At 42.3% G+C, this 17,976-nt stretch overlaps 1 protein-coding gene across 2 annotated transcripts in view; it reads right to left on the reverse strand.

The window, feature by feature from the left end:
- The window catches only part of CIAPIN1 (cytokine induced apoptosis inhibitor 1), a 21,851-nt gene continuing 3,875 nt past the window's right edge, over positions 1 to 17,976 (reverse strand). The window contains exons 2-9 of one of the 2 annotated variants that reach the window (XM_043494942.1): positions 7,345 to 7,511; positions 6,365 to 6,517; positions 5,281 to 5,357; positions 4,666 to 4,834; positions 3,756 to 3,829; positions 3,363 to 3,478; positions 2,241 to 2,313; positions 1 to 1,443 (exon numbers count right to left, since the gene is read on the reverse strand). In XM_043494942.1, the coding sequence (XP_043350877.1) occupies positions 1,333 to 1,443; positions 2,241 to 2,313; positions 3,363 to 3,478; positions 3,756 to 3,829; positions 4,666 to 4,834; positions 5,281 to 5,357; positions 6,365 to 6,517; positions 7,345 to 7,501 (930 nt within the window). In that variant the 5' untranslated portion in view covers positions 7,502 to 7,511 and the 3' untranslated portion in view covers positions 1 to 1,332. Of the gene's footprint in view, positions 1,444 to 2,240; positions 2,314 to 3,362; positions 3,479 to 3,755; positions 3,830 to 4,665; positions 4,835 to 5,280; positions 5,358 to 6,364; positions 6,518 to 7,344; positions 7,526 to 17,976 lie in introns of both variants that reach the window. The other variant, XM_038368208.2, reaches the window with a different exon arrangement.

Consider the following 17,976-nt stretch of genomic DNA (forward strand, 5'->3'; position numbering starts at 1 on the left):
ACCAATTTTTAACAAATGCTTTATTTGTGGTCACAGCCTTTAAAAACAGAACAGCCCTTAATCCTAACCTACTACATGAGTTTATTTCAAGTCAGTGCAGGGTAATGACAAGAAGATGAAGTTGGATCCTGTACTGAAGTGGCTCTAAATAGGATGATATATTTATACACAAAAGAGTTGATATGAGGGTGTGAGGTGGGAAACGAAGGAAAATAAACCCGGTGAACAACAGGGAACTTCTCAGGAATGGCTCCCTTGTCCTGAAGCTGCAGGGAGGGGAGGTTAGCTACAGCCCTGAAAATCTTTCACACTGTAACACCGGGTAGGTAAATAAATACTAAAGCACTGTCAAAGGTCAACTTCTCTCAGGGATGGGAAGGAGGTGGTGGCACAGAGCGCCCCGACATTAGGATAATTCAGTAGTTATTGCTATAGATCTTTGTAGGTAACGATCTTCTCTCTAATTAGTATAAGATATTTACTAGCGTTAACCTTTATGTTCCCAGTGCTTATTGGATGGAAGAAGGGGCAGCAAGGCAGACACTCCATATATAATCCACTTTCTACCTAACAGGCTGGACTATTCTCAAACTGCTTGAACGAAGCTTTTACCTTTTCATGGAAGGAGAGAGGGCAGAGAAAGGAGAGAAAGTTTATCACTAGCAGCTTCCCAGGATACTTGGAACTGTTTGCTACCATCATGTTTGCTAAACTCTGCAAGGGACTTTCACAGGATTCTCTTTGCTAACAGTTCCTACGAATTCCTTTTTGTACATCACATGGAATGACAAACCAGCTCCATATTTTAATAAACTAAGCCCCCAAAGAGAGCAGGAGATGTGTCATCTCAAGAGACTTGAGCAAAAACTAAGCTAACTCCCCAGGAATAAATATGGCAAAGAGTGGTCTGAACTGAGCTCAGAGGCATTGGCTGGGGTTCCAGGTACACTCAGACAAGATCAGCCTGGCATCTGATTCCCATTGTACATACCCCTTCTGCTAATAGCACATACTCTGACGGCCAGCGCCTCTCATTCTTCAGCCAATAAATCTGAAAAACCTAACATTCCATTAACAAGTCTGTATTATGTACATGATAGGAGACCAGACATCACTGCAAATTATCAGTTACCCAAAAGTTAATTAAGTATATTGAGATCACATTTTTAGTTCACATCAGCTCCACGTGCCCTCAACGTCCCAACCCACCCCCATAAAGAAGCATTTCCTGGAGAGGGAAATTTAAGGAGATGGGAGGGGCTGATGTAAGCTCTGAAGCCAGTGTGCTATGGAACTGCTGTGCACCAATGGTGTCTCTGTAACATCCCCCTCTTAGGCATCATGAAGATTGTTCTCAGCAAGGAGTATCTTCTCTCCGGGTTTGAAGGCTGGCATCCCCATGTAGGGGCAGCTGGCACAGCGGAATGCATCCCCCAGGTAACACTGACAAGACAGAGAGGAGACAAAAAAAATCAGCTTGTTACCAAGGCAGACAAAGACAAAGGGCAGGGTTTCCTGGTTTAAGTTCTCTTCCTAATGGGAAGTATTTTGCCCTACACAGAGGTACAATCTGCCCACCAGAGAATAAACCAGCACCAAAAGAATCTGCTTTCAGCCTCTAGCAATCAGCACAAATCTGGTTAGGTCAGGCCTACAATCTGAAGTAGCCCGGGATTGAACAAACAAAGAATGAGTTTTTCCTGACTACACAAGAAGGCAGTCTCTTCAGATTAGGGCTAAAGCCTAGCTGCTGTAAAATCCAACTCTTGGGGCACTCAGTTTCTCCAAACCATTCAGAAAATCCTGTTTCACTTTGAACACAGGTAGCTTCAGGGAGAGGAGATATCTTAGTAAATATTGAGCAGCTCAATGGATTCAAATTCAGCTCAGGTAGGTCATGAATGAGAATCATAACTATATGGAATGGGGAGACGTCAGTCTAGCTCTTCCTAGAGAGATATCCATATCTTAACAAGGCATGAATATGCGCAGAGCAAGAAGTGGCTGCAAATACAACCAAAGTTACTACAGACCCATCAAAGCCAAATATTACAAAAACTGATAGCCCTGCAGAGACAGAATGATTGCTTCTAGACCACAAATACTGGTGAGTAAAGTCAACCCATAGGGAGCAATCAGTATCTCAATAGAAAGTACTGTTTTTTTAAACTAGTTCTCAGATAAGAATACACTCTTTCCCTGTCTGTCTATACCACAGGATAGCTGGGAAGGATATTTACATTTCCACAAGCAGATTTGGGCTGCAGGCTCTCTCTCTTCTCCTGCTCCAGGTCCTCCGCGAGGCCACACGTGCTGCAGAAGAAATAGGACTCATCCTAAACCTGTTTGCAATGGGGTTAGCCACTGACTCTACCCACTCCACCCTCTAACTTTTCTTCCTCGGTCCTCCACCCATGAGATTACAGCCCCAACATACGATTCCACAGAACGGGCTTTAGAACATGCGCAGTCACTTGCACATCCACACACACCCCCTTTATTATCCTCTCTAATGTCATAGCCCATAGCCATGGTTCTCAACTTATTCACCATTGTGGGCCACATATGCAGCTCTGTGTGTGTTATATTTATTGTGAGAATGTGGCCCACATACTACCTGTATGGCCCTGAGAATGTCACATGGGCTGTAGCTGTGTGCCGATTCAGCTGAAAGTAGCCCGTGGGCTGCTGGCTGAGAACCACTGGCCCACAGGACCATGTCGAGTGTCCCAGTTGCTTGAACTTCCCTCTCTCCACCTAGCACATGCGGAAATACTATCAAATACCAAGCTCTTATTTTAAAATCTACATGCAATATTTCTCTGGAAGAAAACTGAGGAAGAGTCGTGGTTTTAAAAAGAGCCTGCATGAATCCTGTGGTTGCCCCCAAGTAAGTCCGTGTGTTGGGGGAGAACTATTCATCTCATCGGGGAACATTTATGCCTGGGATATAAGTAAACGGATTTTAAAACACTCTAGTTACAGCAGCATACACCCTTAATATAGATTCACTTAAAAACAGTTTAAATCTTCTTTAAAAATCAGGTTAGCTTATTTTAAAAAAAACTAGTTATACTATTGCAATTTTAATACACAGAAGCCCTTGACAAAATTTAAAGAGATTTATGCACTAGAATCTAATTTTTGAAAAATTCTACAAAAGGAAATTCACGTGGCTAACAGATTTCTGAATGTGTTTCTTAAACTAAATACCTAAATACACTAAGGGTTAAAAAAAAGTAAAGATACCAATGAATAATTCTTTGGAAAAACAGCACCATACCCTGCTGTTTTTCAAAGGGCAATGGTTAAATCTGATTTGACATCAGCACATTCACCAACACATCAAGTCTTGTACTCACCAGTTCTTGCAGGCTTTCTTTTTACCCAATTCCTTACAGGATGGAGCTTTGAGGGAAGATGGATCTGGCTTCTTCAGATCCTCAGAATCTAGCAACTCATCTGAGTCCAGGAGATCCTGACAGAGACAACATGGAGGAAGAAACAACAAAAGAAGGAAATTGGCTCAACAGGGACACTGCCAATGTTAGATTCAAAGAAATGACAATACCTGGCATAGCTTGTACCTAAGTGTCAGAATTATGCTCCATGCAATAAACCTCTCACCATGTAATATTAGAGGAATTTTTCCATATGGCTCTCACTCCACCCTCTCCTCTGTAAAGCCCTGAGTACTGTGGGTTAAAGTTCATGAAACTTCTAAGTTTTGTGTGGAAAACTAAAACAGAACTTACCATTCCCTCATCATCCATATCATTAGCAGAGAGAGTCCACAGCTTTGCAGCAATGGGGTCCACAGCAGGCTTTCCTGGAGCCAAAACAAAAGAGACATAGACAATGATCACACATAGCATGAATCAGACCTATTCCCAGCAAGGAAATGGTTCCAATATCACTCTTGAAAAACTCACTTCCTGTGCAGTAGTGCCTTTTATCATACCACACACTACCTGTGGAACACTCTCACTGTTCTCAGAAGCCAACCACCGGCTCTCTCGCTCAAATCCATCTTCAAACCTGATTTGTGCAAGGAATCCTCTGTCCACTTCTCCTCATCCTTCATCAAAGGTCAGTTATGAAAAAAAGAAGTGACAATATCCTCCCCGGTCCACCCATTTTTGACACTAAAATGAGATGTCATTTATAGTAGCTGCATCTCTTCATAATATGATCACCCCTTTTATTTCTTGTTTTGTTTGAAATGCAGCGAAATAGTTAGCTGACATTAGAGCAGGCATTGATGCTGGGAGCCGAGACAGCTCCAGTAATCTAATTGCCATTCATATCCTTCAAAGATATTGCATAGGCCCATTTGCACAAAGGAAGGAAGGAAGGAAGGTACTGGGTAGTAATGGTGTTTCTAATAAGGTTAAAAATAAAACAAAACCCATAGAAAATCCTTTATGCAGCTCTCTGTATGCATTACAAAGCAACAGGAAAGGGCACAGGTTTCCCTCCTCCTTTGCTTTGCAGTTAACCTTTGAAACAGAAATGGAAGCTTCCAACAGATACAAAATGGTTGTTAACCAAGATTATAGAGAACCATGTTTTCATTAAGCATTCAAAATTATTATGCTCTCCATTGTACAACGTAAGGAGTTCATACGCTACCAGCACATATACCAGTCTTCTCTTCGCTCTTACCTGATGAAGCAGATTTCTTAGCAAAGGAAAGTTTGAGCTGACTTGAGGATCCCACTTCAAAGTTGGGTTTCTTGCCTTCCATTTGAACAGACAAAAGGTCATTGCCTTGGTAACTCAGATGCTCTTGGACTGACTGGGTCTCCTCAGGGGTCAAAGGCTCCTTCTGCAGCTGGAATGCAAGACACAATGAGTGTTAATTCTTGAACAGAACTGCCATATTCCAATGCCCTATGTGGTAACATCATACCATACAGAGAAGGGTTTCGCCTCTATCCCATGATGTTGCATTATACTTCAAACTGGCTCCTCCTCCCAGCTTTCACAAAGTGGCTCACAGTTCTGGCTGTTGCACAGCTGGTGATATTACACAGCTTACTGCCACTATTCATTTGAAGATGCACAGATTTTTTTTTTTTTTTTAAATTGCAAAGAAAACTCTTATTCATGCAGTACTAAAAGCACAGTTTTCATTGCTGGTTGTCCTGCTGCATATTTAAAGGCACACTAACATGGCAATACAGTGAATAACTAGCATCCCTTTTGGAAGTCTCTACTCTACATTATACAGTCCTGAAATGGGTGCTCTTGGGAGGTGGTTAGTGCATATACACATACCTCCTTGACTTCCACCAGTCCGGAAAGCGTCAGAGCCGTGGGGAGCCTGGCTGCTGTCTTGATTCTGCTGTTGTCACCTGGGAAACATGACAGGAAAGGCAAAACAAAGCTCATTATTAAGAACTAGATGTGTTGCTTCTAATGTGAAAGGACTGACAGTGCTTTAGAAGGCAGCATTCCAGTTAATCCCTTTGTTTACATGTTTCTTTCCTAATCACTCCGGGCACATCTGGGAAATCAGCCGTTCATCCATTCAGGCTCTTCAACTCTGAGACTATTAATTAGTTCAAAATTATGCTCTTGATAAATACATTAAGATCACAAAGGCTTCTCCAGCATCCAAGAAAAAAAAATCATCCCCACCTACTAAAGAGAAAAATGGGAGCTCCCACTTCGACAGGCTCATGGAAGTCCTCAAAAATATAAAGTCCTAAAAAGCATGAAGTTCAGAAATATACATTAAAGAGCTCATCCCAGAAGGCATCAGGTCTTACATCGAATGATTTAATTAACAGCTTTGGTGCATCTGTTTTCCAACTGGGTAGTTGACATTACCTACTAGTAAGACTCTATTCACATTTTTTGTAAATTGTCATAGTACAAGATGCACCGTCTCGCTCCTAAACTTCACTTTATCTTTTTTAGATTATGCAAGTACCTAAAGGCCCCAATCAAGATCCACGCCCTGTTGTGCTACAGAGTAAAAGATGGTCCTAGCCACTAACAGCTCATAACCTAATTTTACTTTCATAGAGGCCCAAAACCTGACTTAAGTCACTACAAACTCTAGCATCAGCTCTGTGCATCCACTAATCATAGCAGTATGCTTACAAGAGTAAGTCTTTCTCTGCTCTTACATTTTTGATACAAGGTGGTCATCAGCAGAGATTCTACCATGACAGTGATAAGCTCAGACACAAGATCACATCTTGCTGCTTACGTTAATGAATCACAGGAGCAGAACTACTCTTTATGTTGACTAACATTCACAGTTCTTGGCCCTTCAGCTTTGGCCTAATCCTCCATGAAAGTATGTTTGGTTGCCTCAGATCCAGGGGCAAGAACATAGCAGACTCACTCTTACCTATTTGCACAGCCACTGGTTCTTTCAGAAGGACACGACCCCCTGGCTTGAGTATCCGAGCTATTTCTGCCAGCACCTCTGCACTGTGCAGTGTCATACTGCCTGGTACCATGCCTGACAGAACCACATCGAAGCTGGACTCCGCATGAGCCGCTGAAAAAAAGGAAAGATGAAGAGAAAAAACAGACAAGTGTATCTTACCAGCTATACCCTCTCTGATCTCCTTCGTACACATGCACGTGACAATCATACCACATGGCGTCCATTAATAAGGCTATGATTTTGTCATGGAGGTCATGGAAGTCACAGAATCCGAGACTTCCAAAGACTTCCGTGACTTCAGGCCTGGTGGCTGGGAGCTGCAGGGTCCTGCTGCCTCCCACAGTGGTAGGGAGCTGTGAGGTATGCTCCCAGCTGCTGTGGGCCGGAGAACCCCTACAGCTCCCAGCTGCTGCAAGGGGGAGGGGGTTCAGGGGGATCCCTGCAGCTTCCCAGCCCCCATGGCAGGGCAGGGGGACCCCACAGCTCCCTGATGCTGGGGAGGGAGTAGGGGGACCCTATAGCTCCCCTCCGCCACGGGTGGTGGAGGCCCTGGAGCTCCCAGCCAGCCCGCAGCTGCCTAGTCCCTTCATATTTTATCATGGATATTTTTAGTAAAAGTCAGGGACAGGTCATAGGCCTTAGTGAATTTTTCTTTATTGCCCATGACCTGCTCCTGACTTTTACTAAAAATATCTATGGCAAAATCTTAACCTTATCCATTAACAATCGTCAGTGATGAAACAAACATGACTAGGGTGTATAGCTTTCTTATATACTATTAACAGTAGAAGTCACAAAAGGATTTCTACCTTTATATTTAAAGATGCCCTAGGTTACAAATCAAGGAAAATGCTAGCTTACATCCATTAACATACCCACAGTGCATGACACTGCCCTTACACCAAAATGTGTGGTAAAAATGATATCCCCATTCTTACAATGGGACAGTTGGTCAATATTTTCCACGGATACGCGGCTCTCGGGTCCCACCAATGCCTGAATCTTAGCCACCAGATTCTTCAGTCCTTCAACAGGAGAGGAGCTATCCCAGATCACTGCCACACGCTGGCCAGCTGAGATTCCATATGCTGCCATATCGCTGGACCTGAAAGTGCCAGACTGAGAATGGAAGAAATCAGTGTCAAGGCTACCATGAAGAAAGTGGATTTTCACTTAATCCAGAGGATTGCCTTCTTAAAAATTAGGATAATTCCTTGGGCACTGAAAACAGAGTTCCCATATCTGCAAGTTAACATAGCATGAAGAAATACCATCTCTCTGTCTAAGAGCATAATTCAGTTTCTCTCAAGTTGTGATGCTTGCGTCCTCCAGGAGGATCTGCCAGGGGCAGTGCAAACCAAGTTAAAGGGAAGTGGGGAAGATGTTTTATGTAATCCCAAGATAAAAATGAACAGGCAATATTAAGTGCTCAGCAGCCACTTATGCTTGTGACAGTGACCCAGAAAAGAAGTAGTTAATATATTCCCCCTTGTACATGAGGAGAACATGCACCTTAGTTTCAGCATCCCCAATTATCCAAATTAAGGCCCTTTGCTCTCCTCCTGACATTTTTTTTGTGAAGAAATGCTTACATTTGGGGAAACTAAAGTATGGTGAGGGCAGCAATAATGAAAGTTTGAGAAATCCTGTCCTGTGGCCCACAAAGTGTAACAACTTGACAACCACTTCTCTAGTTGTTTTCATCAGGTGGAACTATTACTAATTAGGAACCGGTTTACTACACTCAGAGATTGCTTAACTCACCATATTTTCTTCTCATTCCTTAAATACCTCCAATTTTAAAATTAGTGTTACATTAGCCTTGCCTATTGTACCACTGTGACACACTGTACCCCATTTAACATCCTGTAAACCCATAGTCATCACTTTTATACGGTCATATGTTGTACAAAGTTTGCCTTGTGAGGTACCATTTGAAAATTCATAATCTACTGAGCATCACTATCCTGTGGAAATATGTGTAGCGACACTATGTGTAAAGTTATTAGTAGGGCTGACAAGCGGTTAAAAAATTAATCGCAATTAATCGCATTGTTAAACAATAATAGAATACTATTTATATAAATATTTGTAGATGTTTTCTACATTTTCAAATATATTGATTTCAATTACTACACAGAATACAAAGTGTACAGTGCTCACTATATATATTTTTGATTACAAATATTTGCACTGTAAAAAACAGAATAGTATTTTTCAATTCACCTAATACAAGTACTGTACTGCAATCTCTTTATCATGAAAGTTGAGCTTACAAATGTAGAATTATGTACAAAAAAACCCTGCATTCAAATATAAAACAAACAATGTGAAACTTTAGCGCCTACAAGTCCACCAGTCCTACTTCAACCAATTGCTCAGACAAACAAGTTTGGTTACATTTGTAGGAGTTAATGCTGCCCGCTTCTTGTTTACAATGTCACCTGAAAGCGAGAACAGGCATTTGCATGGCACTGTTGTATCCGGCGTTGCAAGATATTTATGTGCCAGATGTGGTAAAGATTCATATGTCCCTTCAGGCTTCAACCACCATTCCAGAGGACATGCATCCATGCCAATGACGGGTTCTGCTTGATAAATATCCAAAGCAGAGCAGAACGACACATGTTCAGTTTCATCATCTGAGTCAGATGCCACCAGCAGAAAGCTGATTTTCTTTTTTGGTGGTTCGGGTTCTGTAGTTTCCGCATCTGAGTGTTGTTCTTTTAAGACTTCTGAAAGCATGCTCCACACCTTGTCCCTCTCAGATTTTGCACAACACTTCAGAGTCTTAAACCTTGAGTCGAGTGCTGTAGCTATTTTTAGAAATCTCACATTGGTACCTTCTTTGCGTTTTGTCAAATCTGCTGTGAAAGTTTTCTTAAAATGAACAACATGTGCTGAGTCATCATCCGAGACTGCTAGAACATGAAATACATGGAAGAATGTGGGTAAAACAGAACAGGAGACCCACAATTCTCCCCCAAGGAATTTAGTCACAAATATAATTAATGATTTTTTTTTTTTTTTTAAAAACTAGCATCATCAGCATAGAAGCATATCCTCTGGAATGGTGGCCGAAGCATGGGCATACGAAGGTTTAGCATATCTGGCAGGTAAATACCTTGTAGTGCCAGCTACAAAAGTGCCATGAGAATGCCTGTTCTCACTTTCAGGTGACATAATAATTAAGAAGCAGACAGCAGTATCTTCCATAAATGTAAACAAACTTGTTTTGTCTTAGCAATTGCCTGAACAAGAAGTGGGACTGAGTAGATGTGTAGGCTCTAAAGTTTTACATTGTTTTGCTTTTGAGTACAGTTACGTAACAAAAAAAAAAAAAATCTACATTTGTAAGTTACACTTTCAGGATAAAGAAATTACACGACAGTACTTGTATGAGGTGAATTGAAAAATACTGTTTCTTTTGTTTATCATTTTTACAGTGCAAATATTTGTAATAAGGAATAATAATATAAAGTGAGCACTGTACACTTAGTATTCTGTGTTGTAATAGAAATCAATATATTTGAAAATGTAGAAAAATATCCAAAATATTTAATAAATTTCAATTGGTATTCTATTGTATAACAGGATGATTAATCGCAAATTCTTTTTTTTAATTGCAATTAATTTTTTTGAGTTAATCGCGTGAGTTAACTGCAATTAATCAACAACCCTAGTTATAAGTTTTACTGTATGATGTTACTGAAGTATGTTATAACTCTGGAGAATGCCCACAGACGAGCCCTTCAGACACAAAGGAGTGTCCAACACCCAGCCAGGTGTGAGAGAGACATTGTCCAGCAGGAGGAAGGGAAACAAGAAATATACATTGCATAGAGGGACAATTCAAATCTCAAGTACACAATAGACTGTTGGTCACCTGCACCCCAGCTGGGGGTCAACCTGAAAGAGAGGAGGAGGGTGTAAAATAAGACAATGGCTTCCTCATTACCTCTCCACGCTCCCATCTCTACTCACAGAGCAAGACTGTTTGAAAGACAAAGAAGTAGAGACCTGCAAATCTGCAGATATCTGTGGACCATTTTTGTGGATTGGATGCAGACACAAATTTTGTATCCATACAGAGCTCGACCAAGAAGCATCACTGAACTAGACGAGTGGTCCCAGGCTGTAGGGGGATCCAGCCTGCAAACTAAGAACTGTGAACTATGAACTACCTGCAGCATTTGGTGGGGTAAGAAAATTCCTTGCTTCAAATTTTATTTAGCTTGGTAAAGTTTAAGAATTAGATTGCAATTTTATCATTTTATTTCTTTTTGTAACCACTTCTGACTTTTTACCACTCTATCACTTATAATCACTTAAAATCTATCCTTCTATAGTTAATAAACTTGTTTTAATATTTTATCATCTAAACCATTGAGCTTCGAGAGGTTAACAAGGGTTGGTGCATATACATTTCTTTGATAAAATGATGGACTTATGAGCTTGCACTGTCCAAGGGGTCTTGAGCTGTGTAAGATGCACATTTCTGGGGTGCAAGGCTGGGGGGATTTGCAGGTGTCTCCCTGTATACAGTTTATGAATGCTCTCCCATCCACTCATGTAACTTTGCTGGGTGTGTCTTCACACGCTAATGGCTGTGCGTGAGCAATGCCTGGAGGGCTACTTTTCACTAGCAGAGCAGTGTGAGAGGTATCCTGAGCTAGAGAGTTAAGGGGGCACAGATTCCACAGTCCAGCTTGTACCCTGGAGGATGTCACAACCAAACATTTAACTATGTCAAAACCAGTAAAAGTAAAAAAGATGGCTGGTCATTTGGCTTTACAACAAAAATGGAAGGTTCTTTGCAGTTATAATAAGGTTTCTGTTGCACTACACCAGGCATCTAAGATAGGAGGCCACAGGACTACAATTCAGGGTGGAAAGCACTCTACCCTACTTCTTGGGTCTTATCTCAGTCTCGCATACATTTTAATCAACTGGTCTCTGAACTCAATATTGTTCCCTCCCAAAAATGGGCAAGAAAAGAATTCCGAATTTAAAGAGCAGCAAAGCTACAAATCTCCAACAACTGAGGAATTCTTCAGCACTCAGTGAAAGCTGGACACACAAATGCACTGCTCACCTTCCCTGAGTCAAGGCAGCTGAGTTACACATATTGAAAAATGCAACACATTTACGAACCTCCCTTCTTTACGGAAAAGAGTTCAAAGCAGTTTCCCTAGATTTCTAAATAAAACTTCTGGAGGAGAATAATTTCTCCACCTTCCCAAAATTCATTGAATTGTTGTCCTCATTCAACTGAACCTGAGCACGTATGCGAGTAATGCACTTTAACTTTCATCTCATAGGCTTGAGTCACTTGTATGTGTTCAAATTGGAGGCCTGCCCTTTCTTTTTTTCCTGGAAAAATAAGTTGAAACATTTAGATGCAACTAAAATCAGGTGAAAATTAAAGGTCCACTTTTCGTTAATATTTTCATATATGGGTTCCAATCCATCCAACTTTGAAAAAGTCTCTATTACTGAAGCATATTAAAATCACTTAGGGAGGTTATTGAAAAATTATATCCGAATTCATTATTTCAAGACTTACAGAAGCATGGGACTTATAATTGAGGTGAAAGATTTCTTATTCTAAAGACATGGTCTACATTTAAAAACAATTATACTGGCATAATTGGCAGTCAGAGGTGTGAATCCCCAGAGTAGATGCCTTGTTGTTCGCAGAGATGGTGTTCCCATACCAGCACAAAAACTCTGTCGGTGTACACTGCGTCTATACTAGGGGGCTATGCTGACACAGGCACTGTAGTACAGTATAATTAGCCTTTGGCTATATCTGTAAGAGATGGGGTGTGAATCCCAGACTTGTGCTAGCTCTCATCTCAAGTAGCGTGCTAAACACAGTAGTGCAGCTGCGATAACACAGGCAGTAGCAGCTCGTGCTAGCCACCCAGAGTCTGTACCATCCATGGGGTTTGGGCAGGTTTATACTCAGGGCAGCTAGCACATGCCATTGCTGCTACCACAGTTACCCCTACTATTTTTAGCATGCTAGGTCAGATAAGAGCTAACACAAGTATGCTTACGTGAGCATGGGATCACACCGCTAGTTGGTAGTGTAGACGCAGCCATATTCTCTGTGGATGAAATCCAGCTCAGGCAAGTAGTGAGCAAAGTCACTGCTAAGTAGTGTCTCTTTGGTAACCTTTGTGAAATCAATTAGTAGTCTCAGTTCAATTCCTAGAAGACATGTATATGCAACACAAAACCACTGCCACAATCGTCACTATTTTAAGCAACCTCAGAAGAGAGGCCAAGGAATGGATGGACACTAGACTGTGTTCTCATCCCTTCTGGGGGGCTCTCTAAACTAGGAAGAAGCATATTAGCAGAGCAAAGCAGAGTGTTCTGGACTGCTTTTGCCCATGCTGCAGATAGAGGATTTCACTTTAAATACTATCATTTTGCATCAGTCACAACCTAAACGAAGTTCCATTTTTCACAAACACTTACACACACACTACAGAATTCTTAATTAAATTTCCTAGAGCACAATAATGTGGAGTATCAAACCATGGAGCTCCCAGTGGCCTAGAACTAAGCATCACTGCAGTGCTCCTAGCTATTACTGCTGTTGGTGAGCATTTTAAGTACATTCCCTCATGCAGATCTTGTTAACAAGAACACAGGAAAGGGAGGATTAAACCTCTTGGAGGTAAGTGCTTACAGGGATTAGGAAACAGCCACATGGAGCAGTTTCACAGCTGGGATGCAAAAGTAGGTATTAATGTAATTGGGAATAAAACCATTTTCTCAAGGGATGCTGGAAATTTTCCAGTTCACTCAGAGCAAAGGGAAGATCTGGTCAGTGGAGAAGTTACTGGCTTTATTCCTTCTCTGAGAGAGCACATAACATGTGCATATGTGACTCCTATACATCAACAGGACAGACACTACAGAGAGGTTTCAGAGTAGCAGCCGTGTTAGTCTGTATTCGCAAAAAGAAAAGGAGTACTTGTGGCATCTTAGAGACTAAAATTTATTTGAGCATAAGCTTTCGTGAGCTACAGCTCACTTGCTCACGAAAGCTTATGCTCTAATAAATTTGTTAGTCTCTAAGGTGCCACAAGTACTCCTTTTCTTTTTACACTACAGAGAGACTCTGTATTTTGTGGCATTAGCCACAGAAATTCCATGCCAGAAACAGGTCTTGGGACACCGCTCTTCCCAAAAAGCTTCTTTATTCACCGAGTCTCTGTTCAGTTTTTACCTCTATTTCAGACAGATGCACAAAACCTTTGATCTTAAGCTACCTTTTCTTACCAACCTAATACTTACTGTCTGACTACATGTCAGAAGGACTGCTGAGAGAAATCCACTGGGAGCAGCACAACTTTCTTTGAAGCTTTTTTTTTTTTTTTTTTACTATTCACATTACACAATACTAAACAAAGTTTTATTACATGAACGCTGGTTATGTCAGCAATTAGCAAGAGACGAAAACACCTCTCGCTACTGTGCTTCTCTTTCAAACTAAGGAGGCAACATTACGCTCAGGGAAAGAGAGATGATTAATAAAGATTACAGCACCTGAGAAAGTGGGACATGCCCACAGTTCACCACACAAAATTGTTTCAAGTTGGTAATAGATCTGGCACTTGGAAACGTTCAAACAAAACACAGAAAAACTCCTTTCCACAACAATAAAATAGCCCCCACCAGCAATTTAGTTGCCCAAGCCACACTTCTTTCTACAAATACAGACAAAGTGGGAGGAGGTCTTTAATAAGGCTTCCAGATATCTGGGCGTGGAGGGGAAAGATGGGAAAAGCATGCTGGCAAATCAAAGGAACATGATTTCTTAGGTGCTTCAGAGCAATTCAGACAGTCAACGGCAGTAGAAGTAGCAAGTCAAAAAGTACCCAAGAATCAGATCTCCAATGCCAAGTGCAATAAGGTTTTCAGAAGGGCTGTCGATTAATTGCAGTTAACTCATGCAATTAACTCAAAAAATTAATTGAGTTAATGATTAATTTTTTATCACAATTAATCGTACTGTTAAACAATATAATACCAATTGAAATTTATTAAATATTTTAAGGATGTTTTTCTACATTTTCAAATATATTGATTTCTATTACAACACAGAATACAAAGTGTACAGTTCCCACTTTACATTATTTTTATCACAAATATTTGCACTGTAAAAATGATAAAAGAAACAGTATTTTTCAATTGACCTCATACAAGTACTGTGGTGCAATCTCTATCATGACAGCGTAACTTACAAATGAAGATTTTTTTTTGTTACATAACCACTCAAAAACAAAACAATATAAAACTTCAGAGCCTACAAGTCCACTCAGTACTACTTCTTGTTCAGCCAATTGATAAGACAAACAAGTTTGTTTACATTTACGGGAGATAATACTGCCCGATTATTTACAAGGTCACCTGAAAGTGAGAACAGGCATTCGCATGGCACTTTTGTAGCCGGAACTGCAAAGTATTTACACTTCAGATATGCTAAACATTTGAATGCCCCTTTATGCTTTGGCCACCATTCCAGAGGACATGCTCCCATGTTGATGATGCTCATTAAAAAAAAAATGCATTAATTAAATTTGTGATTGAACTCCTTGGGGGAGAATTGTAGGTCTCCTGTTCTGTTTTACCCAAATTCTGCCATATATTTCATGTTATAGCAGTCTCGGATGATGACCCAGCACATGTTCGTTTTAAGAACACTTTCACAGCAGATTTGACAAAACGCAAAGAAGGTACCAATGTGAGATTTCTAAAAATAGCTACAACACTCGACTCAAGGTTTAAGAATCTGAAGTGTTGTCCAAAATCTGTGGGACAAGGTGTGGAGCATGCTTTCAGAAGTCTTAAAAGAACAACATTCAGATGCAGAAACTACAGAACCCGAACCACCAAATAAGAAAATCAACCTTCTGCTAGTGGCATCTGACTCAGATGATGAAAATGAACATGTATCGGTCCGTTCGGCTTTTGATCGTTATCGAGCAGAAACCATCATCAGCAAGCACACATGTCCTCTGGAATGGTGATTGAAGCCTGAAGGGACATATGAATTTTTATCACATCTAGCATGTAAATATCTTGCGATGCTGGCTACCAAGAGTGCCATGCAAACGTCTTTTCTCACTATCAGGTGACATTGTAAACAAGAAGCAGGCAGCATTATCTCCTGCAAATTGTAACTAAACTTTTTTGTCTGAGTGATTGGCTGAAGTAGGACTGAGTGAACAGGTAGGCTCTAAAGCAGGGGTTGGCAACCTATGGCACGCATGTCAAAGACAGCACGCGAGCCGATTTTTAACAGCACACTGCTGCCTGCCGGGTCCCAGCCGCCGGCCCCCGCTCAGCCCACTGCCGAACCCAGGCCGGGACCCCGCAGGCAGCAGTGTGCCATTAAAAATACCCCCCCCCCCCAGTCCACTCTTCTCCGCGCCCCCAGGCAGGAGGAAGAAGCTTGGTCCTGCCAGCTATTGCAGGGCAGGCAAGCTCCCCCTCCCCCGCCTCTTCCCCCAGTGTGCTGCGTTCCTGCCCCTCCTCCTCTCCCTGCTGCCGATCAGCTAATGGCCCTTGCGATCAGCTAATGGCCCTTGCGCAGGAGGGGGAGAAGTGGAGCCCCAGCTTGCGCGCTGCTCCAGGGAGGAGGCGGAGAAGAGGTGGGGACGGGGCCTTGGGAAAGGGGGGTGGAATCAGGGCATATCCCCTCAAGCCCCTGCCATGAGCCGCTCTGAGCAGAGGGCTGGGAGCACCCCCATGACCCCAGCCCTCTGCCCTGAGCCCTGCACCCCCCTCACACACACACAGCCCTCTGCCCTGACCCCTGCACTCCCCTCTCACACACACCCAGCCCTCTGCCCTGACCCCTGCAACTCCCCACACAACAGCCTCCTGCCCTGACCCCTGCACTACCCCATGACCCCAACCCGAATCCTGCACCTCCACACATACCCAGCCCCTTCACACTCCATGTCCTGACTCTTGCACCCCCCACATTCCCACCCCCACCCTTAGCACCAAACAGGAGCTCCTGTACCCTCCCACATTCCCACCTGCCCAGGTAAGCACTCCACACCCAAACCTCTTGCCCTGTGACCCCCCTCCCTCATTCTAGAACTGGACAGACCTGCACCCCAACCCCCAGCCTGCTCCTTCACCCCCAGCCCTGTGCTCAGTGCACTCCCACCCTCAGCTCAGTGCAGAGAGCGAAAGGAAGAGAATGGACTAGAACCAGGGAGAAGGTAGGTACCCATTCTATGTGGGCAGGGCCGGGATCCCAGACCGGCAGTGGGCTGAGCAGGGCTGGCAGCTGGGACCCTAGTTGGCAGGAGCCGGCGGACTGAACCCCAGGCTGGCAGCGGGCTGAGTGGCAGCAGGCTGAGCCACTCAGCCCACCACTGCCAGTCTGAGGTCCCGGCCACCGGCCCCGCTCAGCCCACTGCCAGTCTGGGGTCCCGGCCGCTGATCCCTTGCCAGCTGGGGTGCCGGCCGCAGGCCCCGCTCAGCCTGCTGCTGGCTTAGGTGAACGAACCTCAGGCTGGCAATGGGCTGAGCGGGCCAGTGGCGTAAGATCAGCATTTTAATTTAATTTTAAATGAAGCTTCTTAAACATTTTGAAAACCTTGTTTACTTTACATACGACAATAGTTTAGTTATATAATATATAGACTTATAGAGAGAGACCTTCTAAAAAACGTTAACTTGTATTACTGGCACGCAAAACCTTAAATTAAAGTGAATAAATGAAGACTCGGCACACCACTTCTGAAAGGTTGCCGACCCCTGCTCTAAAGCTTTATGTTGTTTTATTTTTGAATGCAGTTATTTTTTCTACATAATTCTACATTTGTAAGTTCAACTTTCATGATAAAGAGATTGCACCCTATTTGTAATGGGGGAATTGAAAAATACTATTTCTCTTGTTTTTTAAATGCAAATATTTTAAATAAAAAAATATAAAGTGAGCACTGTACATTTTGTATTCTGTGTTGTAATTGAAATCAGTATATTTGAAAATGTAGAAAACATCTAAAAAATTTAAATAAATGGTATTCTATTATTGTTTAACAGTGTGATTATCACAATTAATTTTTTAATCGCATGATTAATCACAATTTTTTAAATTGCTTGACAGCCTTAGTTTTTAGCATTTGTTGTCCTAGGCAGTCATCCAGCCTCTGCCCACATAACCAGGGCATGGCAGCTGTTAATCATGATGTTATACAACGGGTGTAAAGAAGGGTGCATTGAGTAGGAGCATATTAAGGTAGAGACGCTGCAGTGAGAGCTTTCAGAGTAGCAGCCGTGTTAGTCTGTATTCGCAAAAAGAAAAGGAGTACTTGTGGCACCTTAGAGACTAACAAATTTATTAGAGCATAAGCTTTCGTGAGCTACAGCTCACTTCATCGGATGCATTTGGTGGAAAAAAAACTGTGCAGTGAGAGCAAGTGTGGTATGCTGATATCTTACAGACACACACCAGGAGAAGAAACAGATGGGAAGCAGCATCAAACTAATACCAGTGTAATGCCGGTGGCAGAACAATGGAGGAGAAA

This window comes from Dermochelys coriacea, chromosome 12, assembly GCF_009764565.3.
Source record: "Dermochelys coriacea isolate rDerCor1 chromosome 12, rDerCor1.pri.v4, whole genome shotgun sequence".
Taxonomy (NCBI): domain Eukaryota; kingdom Metazoa; phylum Chordata; order Testudines; family Dermochelyidae; genus Dermochelys; species Dermochelys coriacea.